The sequence below is a fragment of the Pterocles gutturalis genome, unplaced genomic scaffold, assembly GCF_000699245.1.
Source record: "Pterocles gutturalis isolate BGI_N339 unplaced genomic scaffold, ASM69924v1 scaffold21908, whole genome shotgun sequence".
Lineage (NCBI taxonomy): Eukaryota > Metazoa > Chordata > Aves > Pterocliformes > Pteroclidae > Pterocles > Pterocles gutturalis.
This window is the reverse complement of record NW_010118627.1, coordinates 14,376-39,647: the sequence shown is the minus strand read 5'-3', so window position 1 is coordinate 39,647 and position 25,272 is coordinate 14,376. Positions and strand designations below refer to the sequence as shown.

Sequence of the window (25,272 nt, the reverse complement as noted above, 5' to 3'; positions counted from 1 at the left end):
TCAAAGAGTTTTTACATTTCGATTTCTTTTGCTGGCAGCGGTCGGTAGCCTCTCATTCTCCCACCGTGTTCTAATGCAGCATTTGCACACCGGGGTTACTCCCAGCCTGAATAGCAGGTCATCCCCTACTCACTGAGCTCATCTGCGGCCCATGTGCTAGGCAATTTAGATCCAATCAGCCCTTATTTAGCTCAAGAGTAATGAGCAGCATAGTGACACAGACTTAAGCCTGACCCTCAGGACACTGCTCATCAAGCAGTAAAACTGTGACAAAATCATTCATCTTCCACCCGCTGGCAAGAAATAATACTCGCACTCACTGTATTACTTTTTCAAGATATAGAAAAAAAAAAAAGAAGTCCTGAATTTTCATGATGTGAGACATTAATTTGCAGAAAGCTGAATTCCCTTAAACCCCCCTGTTGCTATGAGCTCACCAGGGGGAAATAGGCCTTAGGAGACCGAAATGGAATAAAGAAAATTGCTTCAGCTTTCTTTTCATTTTAAATAAGCCTTAAATCTGACAAGAGATATACTAAAGAGAGAAGAAATATATATCTTGTAAGGTAACGAAGAAACAATCAAAATTAAGAGATTATAAGGCTACTCGCACATAATGGATTTATTGGTGAAAGTATTTCTTTGTTTAACACCCACAACAAAAAAAATATTCCATATGAAAAACCATTCTCACACCTCATGTGAAGAATAAAAGAAGGAAAACTGAGAGGACAGTTAATTTGGGGAAAATAGTTTCAGAAGTGAGACACTTCCATCAGAAAACAAATCTGCACTTTATGTCCTTCAGGGAGCACATATTTCTCTAAACAACTGCAGGGTCCCAAGCAGCAGGTTCTCAGTACACCTGGATATGATTGTACTCTCTTTTTTTGGTGGATTTACTCCTTCCCAACAGGAAGTCTTGTACTGCTGTCAGGTAAGCCACAGAAAGCTTACGTGGATTAATTTTTGGTAGATAAAACGGGTACAATGGATGAAATGCAGAAAAGCGTTTCAATCGACAGCACGGGGACAGAACTGTGTATCTTCACGATTGATGCCTGAATACTATAGTTTCTTTAACTTTGGGTGTTTATCAAGATTGCCTTTGTTTGGGCATCAACAATCAGAAGGTCCTTTGACAGCATTTGTTGTTTCAGTTCGTTCTTAAAGTGATTCTAGAAGAGTCTAGAATAGAATTTTTCACTGGACATACAACGATCACGTAGTCCAAGTGCCTGACCAATACAGGGCTCACCTAAAGTTAAAGCATGTTGTTAAGGGCATGTCCAAATGCCTCTTAAACACTGACAGGCTTGGGATCATCTCTCTAGGAAGCCTGTTCCGGTGTTTGACCAGCCTCTCAGTAAATAAATGCCTCCTAATGTCCAGTCTAAACCCCTCTGGAGCAGCTTTGAACCATTCCCACACATCCTATCACTGGATAGCAGGGAGAAGAGCTCAGCACCCCCCCCTCCACTTCCCCTCCTCAGGAAGCTGTAGAGAGCCATGAGGTTGCCCCTCAGCCTCCTTTTCTGCAAATCAGACAAGCCCAAAGTCCTTAGCCGCTCCTCATGGGACATGCCTTCCAGCCCTTTCACCAGCTTTGTTGCCCTCCTGCTAAGACAGATGCTCTCTATTACAACTTAAGCACCGATATGAAATTGATCTTAATTATTTGGCTCGTCACGCAGCTGCCTACTGATTTGAGAAACTGGACAGCGAGAAGTGGAAGTGAATATTCTTGCAAACCTGAACCAATGCTAGACATACACAGGAACTTTCTATAAGCAAAGCACTAGGTACACACTTCCAGTGCACACTGCATCTCACTTCATTCCTTTGTGTAATAATACTCTCAGAGCAATACTCTCAAATCCCACATGAAGTAGCAGGAAGAGAAAAGAAATTCAGTTTTAATTACCAGAGCCACGCCTTAAGGCAACAACTGTAGCAAAGAACACATCCAGTATTCCCACAGAAGATGGTAATGTTCCTTTTATAGGACTTAGACACAGCAAACCTCTCAAAACACTGCTATATTCTAAAGCAGGGCTTGCTTCCCATGCTCCAAAGCATTTAGAGAGTAGATTTTCTTCACACTCATTCAAACTCCAGTTTTATTCGTGGAATGGCACGCTTGCTCCCCAAGCATAAGATCTACGTTGTAAAGTCAAAAAGGAAGGACTTATTTCTTTCTTCCACACAGGTAAACAAAGTTCATAGCAACTTTTAATGACTTTCTAAAGGTCATTCATTAAGCCTGGGAAAATCTTAGAGCCATCTTCTGACTCTCAGTTCAGTGGTTTAGTCCCAGAGTTGCCTTCTGTGCTCATCAGGACATCACAACCAGTATCTCTAAATATACTCATGGGATGGGTAAGAGAAGACTCATGCTCTTCTAAACTCTTCTGGACACAGTTTTCAGAAGTTCAGCATCAGAAAATACAATTTACAAAGACTAACACTAAAACCCCTGAGGGGGAAGAAAAGAAGGAGGGCGGGGGAGGACCTTTCTATTCTCCTCATGAGCTTATCTGCTGACTTACACTGTAACAGAGAGGGGGAGAGAGGCTTCTGCTGGTCTCGGAAAGCTTCCCACAGGCTGTTTTGATGGCAAGTATAACACAAAAAAACCTACAAATGACTATATATTTTCATAGCAAAGATATACTGGATAATCCTTTCCTATCGTGATTTCCCTCACAACCTCAAGGCTAGGCACACTCTAACAGATAAAAACATCCAGTTCTGCTGTTATCCATGGCCCAATTATTAATTTAACTTTTAATTAGAGACAGGTTTACCTGGTTAGTATTCCTGTAGAGCTTATGAAATTTTCACGTTGAAATTTTCAATAACTTTTTGTGTCCTTCAACACTGAGAGAAGAGTACAAACGGCACAAATACGCAAGAATTGTTTTCAAAATAAAATTACCATTTATTATGTTACTAGGTTTGGGGTACTTCTAATTACTCCTATGGGACTCAGTGGCAAGCCTCCCTGAAACTAGGCAAAGGTGTTTGGAGTACAGCAGTGATTTTACACCTGGGCATGCACTTGTATTTTATAATCCTGTAACTCAGTGCTAATACACCACAAAACCCAAATGCCAGGATGATGATGATAATGAGAGAAAGCTCATGTCAGAGCAATACCCGATTACAATCAAAAGACATTTTAACATGTTTCAAGCACTTCTTTCAAGAATAATATATTGCACTGCCAGAACCTACTGTTTCCAGGCACTCAGCAGATTTCTGTGTCCATTTTTACAGCGAGTTCTGTCAAATCCAGTAAATGCCTACATTTTTATTAACCTAGAGTTTCTTCTTGTGTCATGAGGCACTCAGATGATAGGTAGAGATTTGGAACAAAAGAAAGCATACATGGGCAAGCATCTTACACTTACCTTTCATTAAAGAAAAAGGAAAAAAGCAGGATTCTAAAACACAGCTTAAAAACAAAAACAAAAATAAAGGAAAAACTTATGTCCGAGCTAGAAACTGAATGTTCCAAGTAAACATAGGAAGGAAGCACTTTGCATTTAATTTTGGGGAGTTTCTGGTTTACATATGTTTATTTTACATATGTTTTTAAAAAGGAGAGTGTATTAAAATACAATCTTACACTTCATACTGCATCTCACTATGAAGATCAAATACTTGGAAGTGCCAGCAAGTAGCATCTTGTTTCCAATTATCCACTCACCACATATCAAAAACTAATAAAAATGAGTTCTCCTGCCAAGTCATAGTTCTATTTAAATATATGGAGACCAAAATAGTCATAATTGTAACAAATTAAAAAGTGGTTTTAAAAAGCTTATTTACAACAGTCTAAGCATAGGTAAACACAACAATCAAAAGCTAGAAGTATTTTTCTAGCAGACAAGAAAAATACAAGAAAAAACCTGGAAAGGGTTACTTTAAAACACAGTAGCATAAAAATGGTGAAGGCAGGGGTCTCTTTTCAGATGCCTTTTAAGAAAAAAAGAAAGGAAGAAAACAAGCACATTTTCAAAACCTTGTATGCCAAGTTTTAGCCCAGAGCAAGTTTTCACTGCCATGTTACAAACCCTAATAAAGGTTTAGAATGGAAATGCTGACAGACCCACAACCATAGCAGCATGAAGAGCCATAATTAAAGAAGATTGCCATTTTTACAGTATTGTCAAATAAAAGCAACTGGGAAACCTGGAATGTGATTCTAGCAATCCAAGATATGTTAAAGGGGACTGCTAAAACTATTTGACATTTTAAGCTTTAAATACTGAGGCATTTAGTTAATGTAACCAAGTCAGTATTTTCATAATGCTACTTAATCAGCAATAAAGAACACTCCTGTGAGCCATCATCCAGGGTTAGCAGAAAGTGGCACGTGAAATTATTATTTCCTAACAGCCTAGAGGGAGCCGCTTCTCTCTTTAATCAGTGATCTCACTTCCTTCCCACCTGTAAATTCCCTGTCATACAGTTACAAAATTATTAGAATGCCGTGCATAGAAAAACTACATTTATGAAAGGCCTGCTATCTTATGTCTGCCTGGATTTTAAAAACGGAAGAGAACAGCATTGAATCATTTCATCCTTTTCGGAGCTTGCAGACAGAGCATGCCTAATCAGTCTGGTTAAGCCAGTAATAGTTTAACATCTGGTTGGTACAAAGTCATCCAAACCTTCTCAATGAAGAAACTGTTTTTAGTGTTGTTTTACTTGTATGGCTACAGAGGAATATTTTCAGTGGGTCTGTCAAAGTGGGAGTAAGCAGCGGTAACATTTTCCTGTTCCATACAACCTGAAGATCAAAGCATTTCACAAACATTAAGGAATTAAGCCTCTCTGTTGATGGGATAAATAGGCAGGTAACAGAAACCAAATCTATAAATACAGAAGCTGAACTAAAGAACAGGTGAAAACAAGGCTCTAATAATCTTTCGTACCAATTAGTATTTGAGCATGTTGGTAATTCAAAAATATTTCAGCGGACGTGCTTTTTGTAAGAAAAGGTACGAATACTGTCCTGTACCTTGTCCATGACCTGAGAAGTCTGTAACGAACTTCTATGCCCTCCTCTCTGTGTTACAAGAGGACCACATAACCCCCAGTTCTGTAAAGCTTCGAAACAATGCAAAGTTATGAAATAAGCAACTTTTTCACCAGTCTCAAATTTCTCCCAATTTCATCTTTTAAAACCACACAGCAAATACTGTGTATTAGCTAATGGAAAAAATGTCAAAGTATTTTTGAAGTCTCCAATTTATTCCAGTAAACACATCTAGATGAACTGAAATAATAAATAATAAATCAACTAAACTTAGTTTCATGCTTCATCTTTTTTTCAAAAGACTGCTTGAAAAACAGTTGTCTTTGGATGTATGAGCTATTGACAGCTGCAGTCAAACTACTAGACAATAATAAAGAACCTAGTTAAAGAGAGATCTTGCATATGGGCCTCACTATTCCTGTTATGCAGTCTTCCACAGCTCTTTCCACATACTTCAGCCTTGCACATTTGAAGCAATGGCAGATCAATAGCTGCCTCTTAATATCTTATAAAAAAAAAAAAAGGCAGTTTGTGCTTCAAACTGGAGGACTACCTCTGAAAGGCATCAGTCAACAAAAATATGCTTATTGAAGGGCACTGTGGATGTTGAAAACTGAACTAGTACATCAAAGCAAAACTGCTTAGAAGTGGTAAAATATTATTTCCTTCTTTCCTATTGAACCCCAGACAAGTATCTAAATCTCCGTAACTGCTGTATTTGTTTGCAACCTTGGTGAAAGAGAAAAAAACAGAATGAAGAGTCTGAAAAGTAAAATAGATTTACTGAAAAGAAAAAAAAGAAAAAAAAAACCCCAAACACCAAAACCCCCTAACTTAAGTAATTTAGTACAGACTATTCTGAAACTTCCTATGGCAAAATAAAGATGGTATTGTCTGAAATAGTAGCAACTGGATTACTTTCTACAGAGCCATGAATTAATAACAAAAGTATCAGGGATGTCAAACCTAATGTCCTGAAATTGTAAGGAAACATTTCTAAGATTCTAAATGCAGTGAGGTATTGGTGGATTTTGAAATTTAACACATTCACAGTCCTCCAGAGATTTCTCCTTCATTTTACTCTATGTCAGTAAGAAATTAATATGAACTATAGTTTAACCCTAAACACAAAACAAACATGTCAGTCTATATCCAGAATTTAACTAAATAACTTACCGAAGTCTGGCTAGAACAACCTGAAGAAAATTTAGGACCATACTCAGTTCAGCTCCTCGACAAGCAGGCAGCAGCATAGTAAAGCCATCATTTAGCAACTTTTCCTCAGAAAGGCTCAAGTAGCAGCTGGTCTCAAACACTTCTTGGACACCATCAATGTAGGTTGAAAGTAGAGTCCAAAGATTGTGTTTCTGTGTATAGTCATTTTTGTTTACTAAAAACTCCTTTGCCTTCCCCCGGAAAGCATTTGAGAGTTTCTCAGCTAGGACACTAATGTCCATGTTTTTCTCAACATAAATCAAAAGGAAAGCAAAATGGCTTCTCCAGATGAGAGCTCTCTGAGACACGGTGATGGAAGATGGAGTCAGGAAATCCAGAAGATCCAACACTCGACTCACAATATCTTCCGTCTCTGCAACAATTGCCAGCACGAGGAACAGATTAAAAAAGTTCTGCAGCCCCACTTCTGTCAGCTCCTGCATTCTCCTCCGATGGAACTTGGAATAAATTCTACATTAAAAAAGCAAACCAAACAAACCAGGAAATAGAAAGTTTCTTAAAGTATGACATTTTCTATCTGCTTGATACACTGAAATTGCATTTTCGTTTAGTTTACACTTATTCTCTTCCAATAAATCTTAATTTTTAAATATCCTCTCTTCCCTCCCCTCTTCTACTCTTTTAGCTTGTGGGACAAACATGCTATTTAATTTTCTGCTCCCAATTCAAGGCACATGTTAAGAGTTTTCTCCCTTATCCAATATTAGTACAAAGTTGAGCACAATGTTATGAGTGGACTCTCTCTTTGTCTGTGATGGGTCTCCTCCATACCATGCCTTCATATCGATCAAATTTAGCCCATAGCGTTGCTAGGAAAGGACATGGGCCAAGTAGCATCTCTTAGCAACAGCAAACAATTCTTGTACCCCAACTTCTTCGCTAGAAACTCCCTTATTTCCATGTGGCACAAAAAAAAAAAAAATCCAAGACAACCAGGGACTCTCCTTCCTTTAGCTACTGATTTCTGTCCTTGGGTTACACTCCCACAGCTGCTGTGATTTCTAACGTAAAGCTCCTTTTCTCCACAGTGCTTCACCAAACTCGGTACCGACCTGTATTGCACACCTACTGTATGGACTGAGGACTACAAGTTTGGGAGAAAAAAGGGAAACTGAGGTGTTTCAGAGAGAAACCTCTCTCCAGCAGGAAGATGTTAAGAAACTTTAAGCTGTATTGCTCATACGACAGTGCTCAAGTCATGTGTAGCTGATGGTGAGAAGCACTGCTACTTTGCAACGGTAAGGTGGATGACAAAATGCAAAAAGCTTTTTACGTAGGTGTCTTTTCTGTGACCTTTGCTCAGATCTGGACTTTTAAATCAATGTCACTATTCCTACGATAGAGGAATAAGATGAAAATGGCTTGCATAACTTTTTGATTTATGTGTTTAAAATCTTGGGTATATCCTTCACCTTTCATTTAAAGTAAGTTCCACGTACAGTAGTTAAACCCCCATAAATGCTGTTTTCCTATTTTGTCACTTGGAAAAATAGTTGGAAATGCTGCTGAGGCTATCAAATCTAGCCACCAAAAATTACAGCAAATCCAATTAATGTTGTTTAGTGGTAAATTACTACTGACAGGCATTTACGTTCTTCATGCATCAATTAATACTTGGTTAGCTGCTGAAAAGAGAGTTCATTCCAAAATCATAGCTGTAGGCTGTTAAATTTTGCTACTTGTGTAATTGATTTATTCAAGGTAGAAATGACGAATACTGGTTGAGCAGACTGACACAGTGTATACTGTGTATTATTATTCCCCCTCTTAAATTTGGGAAAGTAACAAGTTATAATAGCACAAAAATGTAGGTATAATTTGTTTTCAGTAAAAACAGAGCAGGCTAATTAAAATTACTAACTAAAGCAAGATACTGATTCTGCATCCAACAACATATTTGTTTCTGTATAGTAGTAGTAACTTTTAAACCTGAACTTTACTGATTGTAACAACTCATGAAGTCTACCTAGGCATTAGATATATTTTCCCTTTCTGATAGCCAAGATAAACCACCCTTCTTTCTTGGAAGAAACATACCACATAGCTTTGTAAGGTGTGCATACACGTGCATTTTTTATATATTACTTGCATACAAAAAGATTTTTATTAATACTTAATAAAATCTTTTAAAATTCAAAACAGAACCCCAAAACAAAACTAATTCTTCCATATCCAAAAAAAAAAAAAATTAAAAATTTAGCACCTTTAATGATCAGTACAATCTCATTACTATAATAAACATTTTAAGGATTCAGCAAGTATATAAAACACCAGGATTTTGATTTAGAGCATATATATTTTGTGTCTTTTTAATATAATGACTGACCATACCTCTTAAGTAGTATGTTTCAAAATTAAATCAAAAATTAAAACACTCACAAAAAATATTTGGAGAAATTTTGGAAGCTATGAAAAAGAAAATGGAAATATAAATGAAACTGCTGGCCTAGCAAGAGCCAGTCTGCATGTTCTTGGACAGCACATGGCTTACATGCAGCTCAGAACAGAACTTCTGTGCTTTAATTACATTACCTGTCTGGCAACAGAGTTGTACCACTGCACAGGTTGCCAGCGTACCAAATTCCTGGCCTGTGGGACAAAGTAAATCATCACAGGCTACGGATGCCAAGGTGATTCTTGGACACAGCTCTTCGACCCAGTCGCAGCCTCAGCTGGCAAAAGAAACTTCAGGGAACAACTGCCGCCTTCAAGTTGTGAATCACCCTGGATCCCCCATCCCCTTTACCTTCTCATGAGCACAGTACCCTCCCTTGCTTTGGTATGTGGCTGGAAGGGCCATGCAGTCTGACTGACAAGACATCTTACAACATAAGACAGACTAAATAGCAGCCATACCGTCCTTTAATTTGTTTCCAAGGATGCACGCCACTGTTCTCTGCCTCTTCTTTCATCATCCGTGCCAAAATACTGAGAAAAATGAAGTAACTGTTGCTGGACTTGTACAGGGTGGGGATCTGCTGTTCACAACAGCAACTTTTCACCAACTCAAGCATTGACAAAGAAGTTTTACTAATGTTTACCAGATCCTTCAGACCAAGCCAAGGAATAGTAAAGCAACTGTTCTAAAAGAATAAATGAAACCAGAAAAGATGATAAATAGCAATAAATGCTAACATTTCAAAGGCAATAAAATGCAATCCTTCACACAAAAGGACATATACCTACCACAACTGAAGAAATAAAAATGCATTGTAACTATGTGCAAAACGTTTTTACAAGACCTTAAAACAAGTAGTCCTGATGAAAAATAAGAGTAAAAATATAACTCATTCTATTGTGACATAACGTAATGGACCATAACATATATTTAAACATGATTTCCTAAATAAATACAGCAAATTCAGGGATACTACTATTAACTAGTCAGTTTTGCAAAAGTAACAGTCAAACTTGTATACAGGAGAACCAGAATTAATTGCTAAAAATAGAGGACCATCCGCATGCAATTCTGCATTGCTATATATTCATCTACTTACCAGGTTCTTGCTGTAATAATCCCAGAGTATGGTGATAATAGAAAGGTTCAAGCCCCAGAAACTACACAAAGTCAAACAGCACTGAAGATGCATTCGTAAGTGTTCCTCTAACACACCAGTCTTGAAAAGGGAATAAAAAGTTTATTGTAGGAGGGAACCATCACCTTGTCTACATGCAAACCCAATACTACCAGACTATTAAGAATAATAACAAAAAATATTTTATATAACATTGAGTAAATTCACCAGCTAATACGAGCAATGAACTGGAAGAGAACAGGTGACAATTGCATCCTGCAATCCAGCCAATATAGTCACATTAACAGCCAACTCAGTACTGTAAACCTACGTTGAAACACGACTGCATGGCACAGAACCTCACAAAACAGTAAATGGGACATTAGCTATACTGAACATATGAGCCAGCTGAACACTTAAGCCCTCCTGTCATCTAAGTCCAAAGGAAAGCTCATTCACCACTGATACAGAGAGAAGGTGCAACTCTCTGAGAGCTCATCTTTCTCCTTGTAACATTACAAACAGGAGGATCCTTTCTTACTGAATCATGTTCCTTCCCAAACCTCTGCAACATGGCTATACTGCTAACATCCCAGACAACTCTAAATCAAGGCCAAATAAACCTCCAAACACTGGGGAAGAAAACAAACCAACCCAGAGAAAAGCTTCCTGCACCACACCACATTTTTCATATTCATCAGTTCCAAATTTTACACATAAAAGGACAAAGGAGAGAAAATAGGAAATTCCAAACAATTTGAACACAGTGAAGCATTCAGGTTATAATTGTGGGATACTGAGAGTTGGATTAATCTCATCCAGCTTTTGATGTCAGCAAAACTGGACTTGCATCAGAGCTAGGGCATTAAGGAGCTCCATGCTCAGACTGAAATCACATGTTTAACCCAGCCTGTTTTAGACATCCTACTTTAGGATAAGTATAGGATGATAAGCCCTGGAAGAGCTTTATGGTCTCCACTGACTATCAAAGTGGTTTAGTGGACCAGATCGTACGTAGTTGTTGTAAGGGGAGACTTTTACACATGTAAGTCTAACACATTTCTGGGATAGGAGCAAACTTGTTCTGTGACAAAGAGAAACTCCTGACCTACTTCTAGATTTCAAATACATCTAAACGCTACACAGGACCAGAATTTCTAACAGCATAGAATAAGCTTAAGAGGAGTAAAAGTGTTAAGAAAATTAAAGATGACACAGGATGAAAGCTGAAAGAGGGCAGATTCAGATTAGATATTAGGAAGAAGTTTTTCACTGTGAGGGTGGTGAGGCACTGGAACAAGTTGCCCAGGGAAGCTGTGGATGCCCCATCCCTGGAGGTGTTCAAGGCCAGGCTGGATGAGGCTTTGAGCAACCTGGGCTAGTGGAGGGTGTCCCTGCCCATGGCAGGGGGGTTGGAACTTGCTGATCTTTAAAGATCCCTTCCAACCCTAACGATTCTATGAGTCTATGATTCTGAGTTTTGTCACTTAAAATCTTAGCTCCAGGAATGGGAACGAAGGAAACCATGCCTCAGATAAATTTTGGGAAGTTATCCCCTTCAGTTCCAATTACAGTGCTAGGTCCAGAATTATGTCCCAAGCTCACCCAGCTCAGAAAATACTTAAATTAAAAAAAAAAAAAAAAAAAACACTGATGCTGGGTGATAGAAAAATATAGCATTAGGCTGTGTTGGGTTTAGTTGTTTTTGGTTTTGTTTGTTTTTTTTTCCCCTCCTTTGTTTGGGGGGTTGTTTGTTTGATGATGTTGTTTTAAAATAGTCTTTCATTAAGTACCTGTTGCAGGAAGCACAGGACTTTTGCTCTTATCCACAATGCTACTTCTTATGGCTTACTATGACTTACTAGAGCTGCTTTTTTTCCTGTTTTCAATGCTACATAAAGGAGTTATTAATTTATCTCTACCTGGCTATACATTCCTGTGGAAAACATCATTTGCTACACTTTATCAGAACACTGTAAACAATTACACCAATCATCTACAATAACTTCTAATCATGTCTGCCTTCTCATGAAATGTTGGGCATATCGCTTCTAAAGTGGTATATTTCTAAAACAACTTGGAATTTCAAAAGGCATTTTCAGTTGACATAGAAAATTATATATTCAAGACATTATGTATAACATATGAAAAAAACTGAAATAGAAAAGAAACAAAGCTCTTCAAGAGAGACCCAATAAAAAGGTGTTCAGAAAAATAATTCAAATATAATAAAAATGCCTAAAAATGAAAGGTGACCCTCAAGTATTTTCTTCTATATAACTGTAAGTATTAAATCCGTAATTTTCCCAAAATAATAACCTTATACAAAAAAAGAAAGGGACAGACCTGCAGCCATTTTCAACAGCTGCTATTTATTTTTTTAATGAATAAAAGCAAGAGTCTTGATATAAAACAAAAAAACCACAGCTGAACATATCTATTTCTCTAGACGGATCTACTCAATTATGAAAGATGTAAAAAAAAAAAACCACCCCACACCAAAATACACACCCTTTAGAAAGAGAATGCTTAGTCTTAAAGCTGTAATTTGTACATAGAATTATGTTTGGGATCTAATTCAACAAACAATTACTGCTTCAGTTAAATTAATTCAACAATAAACAAGGTATTTTGAGGAGCTTCAATTTCAACCATTATTTATCTGTTTAAAAATAGTTTTAGAACAGTGTCCAAAACCAAGATAGTACTGAAGACTTTATCTCAGATTTAATATGAAAGTTCTCCAGACTTCAAATATGCCTGAGATTAATGGATTCTCTCATTGCTCTTTTGTGTAAAATAGTCTCTTGCACTGCTTTTAATTTATCGCAGAAGGGAGGAACTCCAGATACTATCAAAATGATAGTACTATCTAAACACAAAATTCTTCTCTTATGACTTCCTACTGTAGTAACAAAATTGGCTTCCTAGAACTCCAACAAATACTTCTGTAACCCTTTTAGAGCAGAATTAAACAAAAAGTATAGTAAAGGTATAACAAAGTTGAGGCAGAAATGAAACATGAAGCATTTATTTTCTAAAATGAGAGAAGGCTAATAAGACAGACTGATGTTAGTTCTTACGAACAAAAGCTTTTGATTCTCACTTACAATAAAACTTTGTAAACACAAATTCATCCTACACTGACAATCCATAAATTTCGTCAGTTTGATGTTGCCTAGTATACAAATACAGCTATGTTAATATTCCTAGTACAACAATTTTCATTTTGTAGTACAAATAGAATTGTAAAACAGCTCTACTTTTGTCATTAGCCCAGTATCAGAAATCCAAATTACAACAGAAGTAGGGAATATCTCATGTAACTAGTTTGCCCATAAATGTCCTTTTTTGATATAAATGGGAGATCTTTCACACTAGTAATTGTCTTCAACTCTATCCATCAAGAATTACAAAAAAGAGAACAGTTTCTGGCTGAGAAACCCACCAGTCTTTCAACTGTTTGAAGCTAAAAGGATATATCCAAGAAAGCAGAACTCTATACTTGCCCAAGTATCCAATCTTGCTTCTATCTTCATTTACAGCTGACAAATAGAATATTTTTGCTTCCCGCCTCCATTGGTCCCCTGCCCTGAACAGGCCCTTCATCTCTCTTCCTTGCTCAGAAGCTATAATCTTCTGACGGAGTTGCTACTTGGAGACAGGGCACTGCAACACCCCTCTGCCACCTGCACCTGGCCATGGCACACCTTCCTCAGGAAGGCTTTATCACCACCAAAATCAGGCCTATGCTGGATGAAGGTGGCTCAGGCTCTCTGCTGAGAGTGAGCGTGAACTTTGCACGCTTTTTTTATTTCATCTGAGACCAAATAAAAAAATACAAGCATACACAAATTAAAGATATTATTTTTATAGGTGTTGCTGATACAGCATTTGCAATTTGTACCATGCAACTTCAGAACAAATTTACAGAGCTGCAATGTAACATATTTTAAAACATGATGAACAGCATATTTAAAAGCATCTTAAAAGGAGGTCAGTTCTGACCTCTGGGCCATGAAGCATTGCATTAACAGTTCTGCAGAAAGAAAAATGATAAGGTATGAAATGAGTGCTCAGAAACTAGAACCTTATCAGTAAGAGTTTGATTCAAGCCTGTAAGACAAATTGCTCAGCAAGGCAAGTCACCTTCCTGCTATAATGAGGATACAGCTGAATTTTCAATGCAACTGACTATCTCGCTCATCATGTCTCCTCAACTTGATATCCTTACATTCAGTATCTGGTTTACATTTTATAAGCATCAAGTTCTTATTCTGAATACATCTTGTCTGAGTAGCCACATACCTACCCTTCCAGAATAATTATCTTTTTCCTTTATCTGACAATTTAGCATCAAGCACAACCAGTTTAAAGCAAGTGTAACTGCTAAGAAGGAGAGGACTGTACACTGCCATGGTTCAGCTACGTCAAGGATGTTCATTTACCTGTGATAAAAACACTAGAAAACCAAAAATACACTTGCTAGTTGGACTTTGCTTCATGCGCTGTCCTTTCCTGAAAGCATCCCTGACACTTTCCTTGTTCATTATTTCTCCCTTCACACACTTACTTGAGCATCAGTGGATTTTTTAAGGAGTTCTTCCACAAATTTCCAATTGGATTCCTTCTGTTTCTGAAAAATAATGATTTTCAGCATGAAATAGCATTTCTATTCCTCACAGGAATCATTATGTAATAACATGAAAATAAGCAGGCAAGAGATTTCCAGAAATATTTCATTTCATGACAGTATGATCAAAGCTGAAAAGAGCTTTTTTGGTTTTTGAATATAATTGATATCTGTCTTAAAAATTAGGCCTCAAAAACAAATAAAGACCCAAAAATAAAGAGTATGCTATTTAAATTGGTTTAAGTGTCTCATTTGCAATCCCAGACTTCACTTTTAGAAAAGAAGCAAAACATTCAGGCATTTTTGATTAGTACAAGCAGTAAATGTGTCTTACAATTTCTTTCTTTAACATTCTGTAGAAACGAAGATATAAGGGGTAAGAAGGAGGAAAAGGTACAATCTCATCTTTTCTTGTTTTTTCCTTCTGAATCAAAAAAAACACTTCTAACCCATTTTTCCCAGGCCAAATATTAAGGATTGTTTTGGCCAATTTGAAAAGTAGTAGGCCAGATAGTAATGGCCTATACAGATAGAAAAAAAATACAGGGTAGGGTAAATATGGCTCATAATTCATATTCTTCAGCTTGGGAAGACAGATGACTATCCATTTGAACCAACTAGACCATGCTAGTGAAGTAAAAGAGTTGCATGGTAAATTATATTAAAAAGGAAAGGAAAAAAAATATTTAGGCCAAGTGTGAAATAAAAGGGTACAAGGTTTTGCAACTGAGGCTATTTCGCAGGAAAAAAAAAAAAAAAGGTAACTGAACCAATATACTTACAATTCTAGGAGGTCCAAAAATCATCTCTTACACTCAGCTATGTATATAGCTTGCATAGATAACTAGTTGTGTGAACACAGTACTTTCATCATTGCCCTGCCTTACTCATTCCCTCCCCTATCACAACTGTTAAGCCTTGTAAATTATTCTGCAGATATCTGTCCTTTAAATGTCTGCATAAAGCTTATAATAAAGAGCATCTTCTGCTTTGGCAATTGAAACACAACTACTTTCCAGCAGCAACACCATCGTGCCCCATCCTCCTCTGCTACTGACTACACTACTCAATGCTATGACTTTGTGACAACTTCACACAGGACCCCAGAGAGTACCAAGGCAATTTTAAAGATTAACTCTTTCAAAAGATGCACTAATACTTATGTAATAGAATTTGACTACTTGGTGGCTTTACATTTTTGCACAACAAGAAAAAGAAAATTCTGAAAGACTGCTGATGGTAGCACATCACAGTCTGCAGACTGTTTATGGAATGAAAGGACAAATGTGCAGAAAGTTACACTAAAGCTGGGATTTTACAATTCAGGAACCTGAGCAGTGTCACTTAAGGAGTTCCCACCGCTTCCTCCTCATCCTGCCAGCTGCTCTCCCTGCCCTCCCAGTAGCAGCATGTCACCGCTCAGTTCTGGTGCTTGTGGGACACGGTGTGAACCAGAGCAGTGAACCGACCCAGAGCTTTAGGAGAGAAAGAAAGAATGAAAAAGGGAGGAGGGCCTGACCTAGGTCATAGAATAGGGACACAAATAATTGTGCCAGAACAGGAGAGGGATTATCATGCCTAGGGTGGTAAACACAACTTCTTAAGCTGTTATTGATGCCAAAGCCTTTACATCATGAAACAAAAGCTAGAGCTCTGTCAGAAGGAGAGGCCACTGCACCAACGACTAGCCAAGGAGTAAATGAGTAAAACCCAGGAAGGGCACAATCAGCATTCCCACAGTTCTGGCTAGTATTTATCAGATTTTTATTTTGACAGCTGTATTTTAGAGCTTGATGCTATGTGAATATCTACACACTGGCATGGTCCTACTACAGGCTCCAAGTAAAGCTAATCAGCTGCTCAAAAGCCAGATTTATCAGAGACAAACAGAGTCATCCTAAACAGCTACGAGACATCTGAATGTCTGGATCAGCCTGCTCAGAACACGCTTTTAGCATTCCCATCGTCCAAGGACACATGATTTATACAAAAGTTGTTTGTTGCCAAAGTTCCAGCTCATCTCCCGTATGCAGATCACCTTAAAAGATCCTGGAGTAATCTAGGGCAGTCTCCTGACACCAACTGGAACTGGTTACAAGAGTGCACCCCGGTTCAGGCCAAACTGAGGAAAGAATGACAGCAACCACCTGCTGCACTTTTTTTTTTTTTTTTTTTGCCTCAGACTTGTTTCATTCAAATCCCTATAAATTTACATCCTAACAGTATTCCCCACTACACTGGCAATATGGCATGGCAACTGTTTACAATCCATCCTTGTCAGAGAATATGTAGAATCTACATCTCCTACTCCAAACCTTCTGGCTTACAACATCTTCCCTCCAGCCCCAAAGAGTCCTAAAATCAACAGAACTTGGAGACCTTACAGTGCATAAAAGTGCTGTTAAAAGCAAAAACTTGAGCCGAGACCCTCTGGGTTCACAGGAATAAACTTTTGCAAGGACTAACAGCTGACTACCTGGAAGAGCCATACTACGCTTCTCAGCTGGAAGCCCATGTTTGCATATCTTGCCACATAGTCATTTCAGATTATTCTATTCAAAGGCAAGAATTCTTAGCCCCAAGTAATTCTGCCTATATTTCCCTAGCCCACAGTATATTGAAATTGACCCCTGCAACGTTCAGAAGTAGCAAATTTTCTCATCCGGTCCCATTTGGTTTTTAAATGTACAAATCCTGCTTTTTAGAAGAGTGAAGTGGGACCTGAGTGGGGGGTTATGGCAAGAGACATGCACTGTACATCCCTTAGAACAGAGTCTTTAAGAAACCTGGCCAAAATTTTCTAGCTTAAAAAAATGGTTTCATGTGTATGAAATATATATTCAATATATATGAATCATTGCATATTTTAAATTACATTATATGAGCTTAAGGGAAAAAAATAAAAAGAAGCAAGTCTGAAACCTATTTAGAATTTTTAAAGCTTCATAATAACCTCAAGGCCATGCAGACCACATTAAAAAATTGAAAATCTTCCACAGATGACATAGGCTTAGAGGCAATTTTTGCTACAGAGCACATGAATAACCATCATTATGACACCTCACCCTCCCACCTCTGATCACAGTTAATTAAAAGGAAGCATGTGTCACGAAGCTATCGCATCAGATGTTTAACCAACAAAACAGGACTACATTGGGCCCTGGTGTAATTCCACTGACTTCACAAATTTATATCACAGACTATTTTATCTTATAATGTTCAAAGAATGTTTGATGCTGTAATGTGGGGAAGGCGGGGGAGTGGAACATGAAGAAGTGGTTACCATCAACTATCTATGACAGATATGACTCTTGTGGTGTGTGAAAAGGCACTGTTGTTACTGACAGATTTTTTATAAGCACCCATGGCACTTAAGAGAACAGGGATCCCTGGACAAACTCACAGCCACACTCAGAGAAATGCGAAGCACAGCTAGCGGTTTGAACATAAAGACTACCGGAAACATCAAGGGGAGCGTGCACAGGATGTTCTCGTGATTTACAAATCGAGACCTGGAAATTCTCTTCTCCCAGGTGGGCTCTAAGGAAAAAATATTATTTAATCTTGGGCAAGTCACTTCCTGACACCGTGTCTCAGATTCCCACTTTAAGATAAGAACAACAGGAATCTTTTTTTTCCATTCTACATCTGTTTGGTTTATTTAAATAATACAGTGCCTGTGGCAAAAAATAATCTCTCACAAGGCTAAATACATATTATATATCGGTATGAGAGACAGGAGAAAAATCCAATGATCAAAGTAAACAGTATCACTGCATTTTGATTAGGGCATAAAATATAAGAAACCCAGGATATATGTCTGCTTCACACTGGTTTCTGTATTCAACTTGGGAATAACCTTTTCTCTCCACGTAAGTTCCTTTAATAAGCAGGGAATGTAGTAATTCTATCTTCCCAATGTCCCTCTGAAACACACTATAGACTGTGGTCCTCCCCCCCTAGTGTAGTAATGGGGCAAAAGCAAGGGAAGCTTGAGGCAGCCTTCAGTGTAACAGTCAGATGTGGTCTGCATTTTTACACTGTATGAATGTGTAAGGAGTTGCTTCATTTTGCCATGGTATTATAGAGGAGACTGAACCACACAATAACAAGCAGCCTGCCATGGGATCCTAAAGGATCTGTCAACTCGTAAGCAGTATAAGCATAAGCATCCCACATTCATTAAGTCCTCTAGTCACCAGAAATGATCATGAGTTTTTCAACTAAGTATTCAACCACTGAGTTACCATACCTTCCCTATCTTTTCTTTTTTTTGACAAACCAGGGACTTTGCATGATAAAAATCAATGAAAATAATTTTTACCTTTATTAAAAAGCCCATTTTTACTTCGGATTAGAAGCATTCAGAGAAGTTCAACATTTCTCATTCCTTCTGTTTATATACTAATGCTTTTAAAGATTTAAAGATGAAGGGGGGGATTTTAAGTTATCAAAACAAATTGATCAAATGATGTGGTCATTCTCATCCCTCTTTATAGATCTGCAGTTCACAAACATGTTTCAAGGTTTTAACATTTTGTCCTAAGTCAGGGCAGGAAATCATGGTAAAGATTTTAACAAAAAAAGAGGATGGCCTTTCCAGTTTTAATACACACTATTAAATTATAAATAACAAAAATAAGAAAGTGCAATTAAGCCCAATTTGTGGAATAAGCCATACATAGCTCATGTTTGGCAAACTAGGGAATATAAGCAATCCAGCTGAAATGTAAAAAAAAAAAAAACCAAACACAACTACAGTGAGACAAAACAAAAGAACAGAAGGACAGATGACAGAAGATGGCATGACCTGGTTCCCCTAGTGCCAAAACCACTATCCCACAAAAAAACCCAAACCAAAACAAAAAAATCCACAAACCTAGATTGCTGGGTCTTCAGCTATCTCTTTGGCTTCTAGTCATCTCCCTCTATACACAATTAAGAGAAATCGGTAGTTTCATACCTCTCAAAATGGATTAATTGCCTCAGCAAGTGCCTAGTTCCTTTCCAACTAATGATCAGAAACCTAAAACCAGGAAGGATGAATCTCAGCGAAAGAGACTGAAAGAAGGGTGAGGGTTTACATGACTCCAGAACTGCAGAACACTACAGTGAGATCCACGAAGGAATGCGATGATGCATCAGTACCAAATGTGGCTCTACGTACATCTTACAGGTGTAGGAATGGCACGTGCACGTCTCACCTAGGCCCCTTATAGAATGCATGGTAATGTCAAGTCCCTCACAATGAGATTCACAGAGAAGACCCTGATTAATTGTGGACTAGCCTGCTCTAGCCAGTTGGAAAATCTAAGGCCATCTTCTAAAAGCAAATGTCTTACAACTTACTGCCAGAACTTCCTAAACTTAAGCTTGAATTCAACAGTTATTAGACAGTGTCTATTGGTACCACACCAACACAGAAAATGAGACAGATTAGAATTTATCCAGAGCAGAGCTGCCACTGTTTTGTTAAGAAGTGGTATTAACAATTATACAGTCAATGTTTGAGGTTTATACTTCATATAGTACAATCTACTGTGTTCAGTTCCTAAAACAACAAACAGTGAAGCATTTATGCTGCAAGCAGATAGTCTTAAAACATACGCTACACCTTTAAGTACATGTGCTACTAACTAGCTGGGATATTTCAAGTTTCTTTAATACGGTAATCTACTGAATATCTGATATATAACATAAATACGTCAGGGGCTCCTGGAATGTTGACTGACCTGTACAAAGCACACCTTAAAACTACCAACCCTAAAGGACTCTTTTTTTTTTTTAAGGAGTGTGAAAAATCCCTCTATTACAACATGAATTATTTCCTGGCAACAAAAATAACCAAGCAAAGTTAGAGACCTCAATAAATTATAACTTTTAGGTATTTAGAAAAAAAAAGCATACCCACCTTTTCATCTAGATTTCCATTACGGTCAAACTGGTAGAGTGATGCCAGATGAGTAATAACCCACCAGCTAAAACTCAATGGGTCTTTACACTGAATTGTTTCAAAACCAGACATCCTTTCAGAACTACTTGACCTTTCAAAGATGTTCTTTAGGGTTTTGTTCACCAAGCTCCAGAAATACTGTAGAAAAAGCAAAAGTAAATTTGAACTGTGTTGAATAACAAAGCCCCTGTTAACAATTTTCTCTACAATACAGTCCTATTCATATTTGCTTTTACAGAGTACAAGCAAGACGACAGGCATTTAAAGAAAATAACAAAAACTGGTGTTCAGTATAACCACAGAAAACCCGGAGCTACTTTAGAATGTCCTCTTTCAAATGCCAGTAGAAAGCAATGTGAAAGGACAAGCTTTGGTCACAAGGAAGAACATGGTGTGATACTTCCCAGGCAAAACTACAAGCTGGTGGAATGACAAAGTGCAGCCAGGATGGTGCACCACCATTCACATGAGAGAGATTAGAGTTCTTTAATTAAGACTTTTTATAACAGATTTTTGAAAAAAACCTTGAGTGCCAGAGTAATCTAACCAAGAGGAATACAGTAGTACATGGCACACAATCAGTCTATACAGACAGCACTTTGCGGTTCAAATTCCCTGGGTTTATTTTTTTTTTTTTTCAAGTCTGTTCCAGCACTGACAAACCAACTAATTCTCTTTGGGTCATATCACTGTCTATACTACAATATTACTACTTCTTACAGCCTGTGCTTGTATTCCCTAATTATACAGAAAGTCTCTGGGACTTCTTTGTACCTGTATTTCACCATCTTAGCTGGGTCCTGATCCTAACTTACGCTTCAAAGCTCTAGTGCTAGTGCAAACAATAAACACTAATGAAGTTTCACTTGTGTTGTCCACTTTTATGTCTGTGGTCATTAACAAGTAAATAGCTATCAGTACAAACACTCTACTGTGAAATACTTTATTCTATACTAAGTGAAAAGTACTCATTGTGCAGATGGCAACTTTGGTTTTTATAAAGATTATTTCAGAAAACTTTCAAATTATTTTGACACTTGTTAATATTCATTCAGAGAAGCATCAGCTTAATTCTAACCAGCAGTCAAGAAAGAGAAATCAAAACACTAGAAAATACTAGCAAAGGAAAAGAACAAAATAGAAAACATCATTATGCGATGTATGGAATACTGCATGTAATCCTGGTACTCTGCCATTCAAAATAGGATGTAGTAGTATGGAAAAAGGTTCAGAGAAGGGTGACAAAGATGACTACAGGTAGAGAATGGTGCCTGTGAAAAGAATGACTGAATACAGTAAGACTCTTCAGCCGAGAAAAGGCAGAAGGTAGGAGATAGCAGAAAAAAACCCTGAAGTGGCATATAAAGTCACATTGGCATAAATAAGGAGAACAGAGAATTATTGGCTCTTCCAATAAAAGTATAATAGGGCATCAAAAGAAGTCAGCAACTACAAGATTCAAAAAGAAAAAACAGGTTGTTCATTTATAGGTAGTTAAGGTGTGGGTATCAAAGAGAGAATGATGGGCTAGATGGATCACTGTTCTGACTGTACCCGTGTTTCTAACACCTGGAGATGAATCATTGCATGACATAACACATAAATTGCAAATAATAATATATTTTTTTTTAAAAGGGTAAAGATGGTTTATTTTGTTTTGTTCTACCATACAACCTTCACAGTCTGTTCCTTAGCTTTGCTTTCCTTAGCACAAGCAGCACACCTTATCAGCGCCCTACGTTATAACCAAACAGTACACTGCAAAACTAGAGTCAGGACTTGATGCACATTCCAGATGGCAGCTGACAGCATCATAGTCAGCATGCAGTCCTCCTAAAGCAAATATGAAGCTCAGTTCTATCATCAGACATGTGAACTACCACATTCATGGCAACCTGGGAACATTTGTTGACTGTATTGCATATATAACAGGTATGAATATGTAACAGTATTCTTCCATTACCTCTGTGTGAGATCCTTTATTTCTGTGGTCCAGCAGCTGAATAAGTAGAATCCATAATTCTTTAACGCAGGTACAGGGATAATGGTGACTAGTAAGAGCCTCAGAAGGTCTCACCTCAAAGAAAATATGCAATACAATTATTCAGAGAAGTGTTATTTTCAAAATCACATTTTATGTACAAATATTTCCTCTGGTTTTGGTTGTTTGAGGGGTTTTTTTTTCAGTTAAAAAAATATAGCTATAATTACATATTGGAAAGTGCATTATTTCATTAACATCCAAAAAATACCTCTTGTACAACAAAGACCGTTTCCTAATTCTACATAAGTTACAGGCCGTGCTATTTCTTAGTTTCTTCTGAAAGACTTCCAAACATTATTTAATCAAATGAAAATGGGATTCTGAGGTCCAAATGAAAAGGAATTGCCATAAATACTGATTCATTGTCTAACAGTAGGGAAAAGAGGAAATGATTGATTAGATTTTCTTGATGTTCTTAGGAAGATAAGAAAAAGATTGCAAATGATTGAATAGCTTTTACAGTTGTTATTTTTAACTGAAAAATCCTTAATGACTAGGCTTAATGCTAGTAGAACATGTTGTTGTTGGCATGAGGATGTTAATGTTCCCCACAACATTTCACAAAATCTGCTTTTCAGTAAATTTACTGCAAGGCATTTTTTTAATATGCAGAAAACAGCACATTTCAAGTCATGTACGTTATTTGATTACTATTTCATATTTAACAAAATTCACTCAGACTGATGCATTTCAAATGTAAAGTAGTCTTCTCATGATTCATCTTTCAGTTTTACATTCCCTGAATTGTGAAACAAAATAAGCAAAACAGCAAAAGGAAGTGTCAAATACATAAAAATTCTCTGTATGCTTTAACGTTTTTAAGACCTACCAGCACTGTATTTGAAATAATCATAGTTAGACAAAACTTTACTTACTCTGTCTTAGGGCCTATGAATCCACTGAACTGTATTCAAAAACAGTGAGAAAAAGCTTTGCTTAAATAGCATAATTCAGCACATTTTACCTTCAGCAAGGACAAAATGGCAGAAATGTAGAAAGAAAAGAGGAAAAAGCAGCTTATACTCAATTTATCCCTAAACAATGAGTAGCTCAAGTTTGAATAATCAACCTGCATCCCTCTAAAGCAAATAGAGGGGAATAGGAAACATAGAGAGTATAATTCATCTAACTGACTGCAGGAGAAAAAACTGTTGCTATCCTTCCCTGGCAATAAAAAGAACCTAGGGTGACTAGTTTATCCAACTAACTTCTAAGCACCTAGATCTGATGAGATGAATCCTGAATTTTTATATCTTTTCTTCCTGACCCATTCATGCACAACTACTGACGAATCACACAGGTACTCAGAATAATTTCTGAATTTGGAAACCTGATGGTGTAAATTAAAAATTAAATCAAAATACACAACACCAGCGATAGTAGTAAGCTGCGTGAAAGACACATTATAGAAGTGGGAGTGAATGACTAAAAACCACACTCTCACAATTAGAAAAAGTATATCAACAATAGTTTCAAAACTGTATAATATTCTATAAGCATATACTTTATTTATCATCCACATTTGGAATAATACCTTTACAACTACTGTTTTCATACAGCTCCAAATCAGGTTTAAATACTGAAAACTTAATTATAAATATGAACTTCGATGTATTTATAAATGTGACATATAATTTGTTTTTCTCTCTCTATAAAGAACCCTGCTTACCTATGAAATTTCCAGGGTGGACCCTGACAACCAATTTAAAACCATCATGAGGTCAAGACTGAAACATTTAAAATAATCCTATTATTTGCATTCCACGTATGTTGTTTAGACTTATTCATCTGCCCATGCCTCCTCACACTTTTAGTTAAGGATCTGTTACAGGAATATCTCAACAACATGAATTAATCTTATGTAAATATTATCTTGAGAATAAAGATCAGTGTGACCACTATTATTCGTTATCTGACTACTAACTTCCCAAAACCGAAGCACTCAAAAATACATCACCAAAGAAGAAAACAGATCCTCAGAAAGGAGCAGTCTACCTATTACAGATGCACTGTAACACTGGAGGATTTTATGGAAGTATTAGGCACACAAACCATCTTAAAGTGAGAGTTTCAAGCCTGTGACATGGAGTACCAGTTGTTGCAGCAACTAGGTTTCTTCATCTACTGCTTGCATCTACTACTATGCTCTTCTACAAGATAGCAGGATCTCTTTTGCAGGACATGTGCAGTATCCATCCAGGATAAGGGTTTGGCTAGTGGTATCAAAGCAAGACACTGTACAGATATTGGTTAGACTAAGGATAACTGAGACATTGTTTTCTTCAGAGATAGTCTAGATTTCCTCTTGCAACATCCTGAGTTCAGTAGCTTGGTAAGAATGGTTATATCCACAAATTGTGGTGCTGTTGGGACAATAGAGGTCTGCTGCTAGATATGCGCCGCTGAAAATAGGAAGAAGATATCCAAGGATACATTTTTCTTTACCAAATGTGTGTCAGAGCACAATGGGCTCAGTACACGATCCAAGTCAACTGTCCTGATACCAGAGCTGCCCAAGAAACAGATCTGAAAATATGAGCCTGGAGGATTAGAATTGATGTCTGCCTTCCAAGGATACCCACAAATGTTAAGAGCTGCACTTCTGAATATTCTCAGACAAAAGCTTAATGACATGTTTTAGTGATGAGCTGACAGTGTCATCTATTACGGGTACCAGTTGTGTTTCCAACAATTTTGAGGGACATCATTTGCATTACTGGATTATAGCAAGGAATGTATACTAGAGGAGGTACCAGCAGAAGAGATGTCATCCATCTCAAGTGCAAGCTCCACTTCAGAAATGAATCTCAATAGAGAGTCTAATATAAGTAGTTCAAGATGCAA

The 25,272-nt window shown here is 37.4% G+C and overlaps 1 protein-coding gene across 1 annotated transcript in view; it reads right to left on the bottom strand.

The window, feature by feature from the left end:
• Nucleotides 1-6,223: 6,223 nt before the first annotated feature.
• LOC104463824 (protein MMS22-like) overlaps nt 6,224-25,272 on the bottom strand; it is a gene marked incomplete at its 3' end in the record, with an annotated part of 31,924 nt that continues 12,875 nt past the window's right edge. The window contains exons 8-13 of the mRNA XM_010076304.1: nt 22,348-22,461; nt 20,343-20,522; nt 14,372-14,434; nt 9,781-9,900; nt 9,140-9,366; nt 6,224-6,733 (exon numbers count right to left, since the gene is read on the bottom strand). Of these exons, the coding sequence (XP_010074606.1) occupies nt 6,224-6,733; nt 9,140-9,366; nt 9,781-9,900; nt 14,372-14,434; nt 20,343-20,522; nt 22,348-22,461 (1,214 nt within the window). The remainder of the gene's footprint in view (nt 6,734-9,139; nt 9,367-9,780; nt 9,901-14,371; nt 14,435-20,342; nt 20,523-22,347; nt 22,462-25,272) is intronic.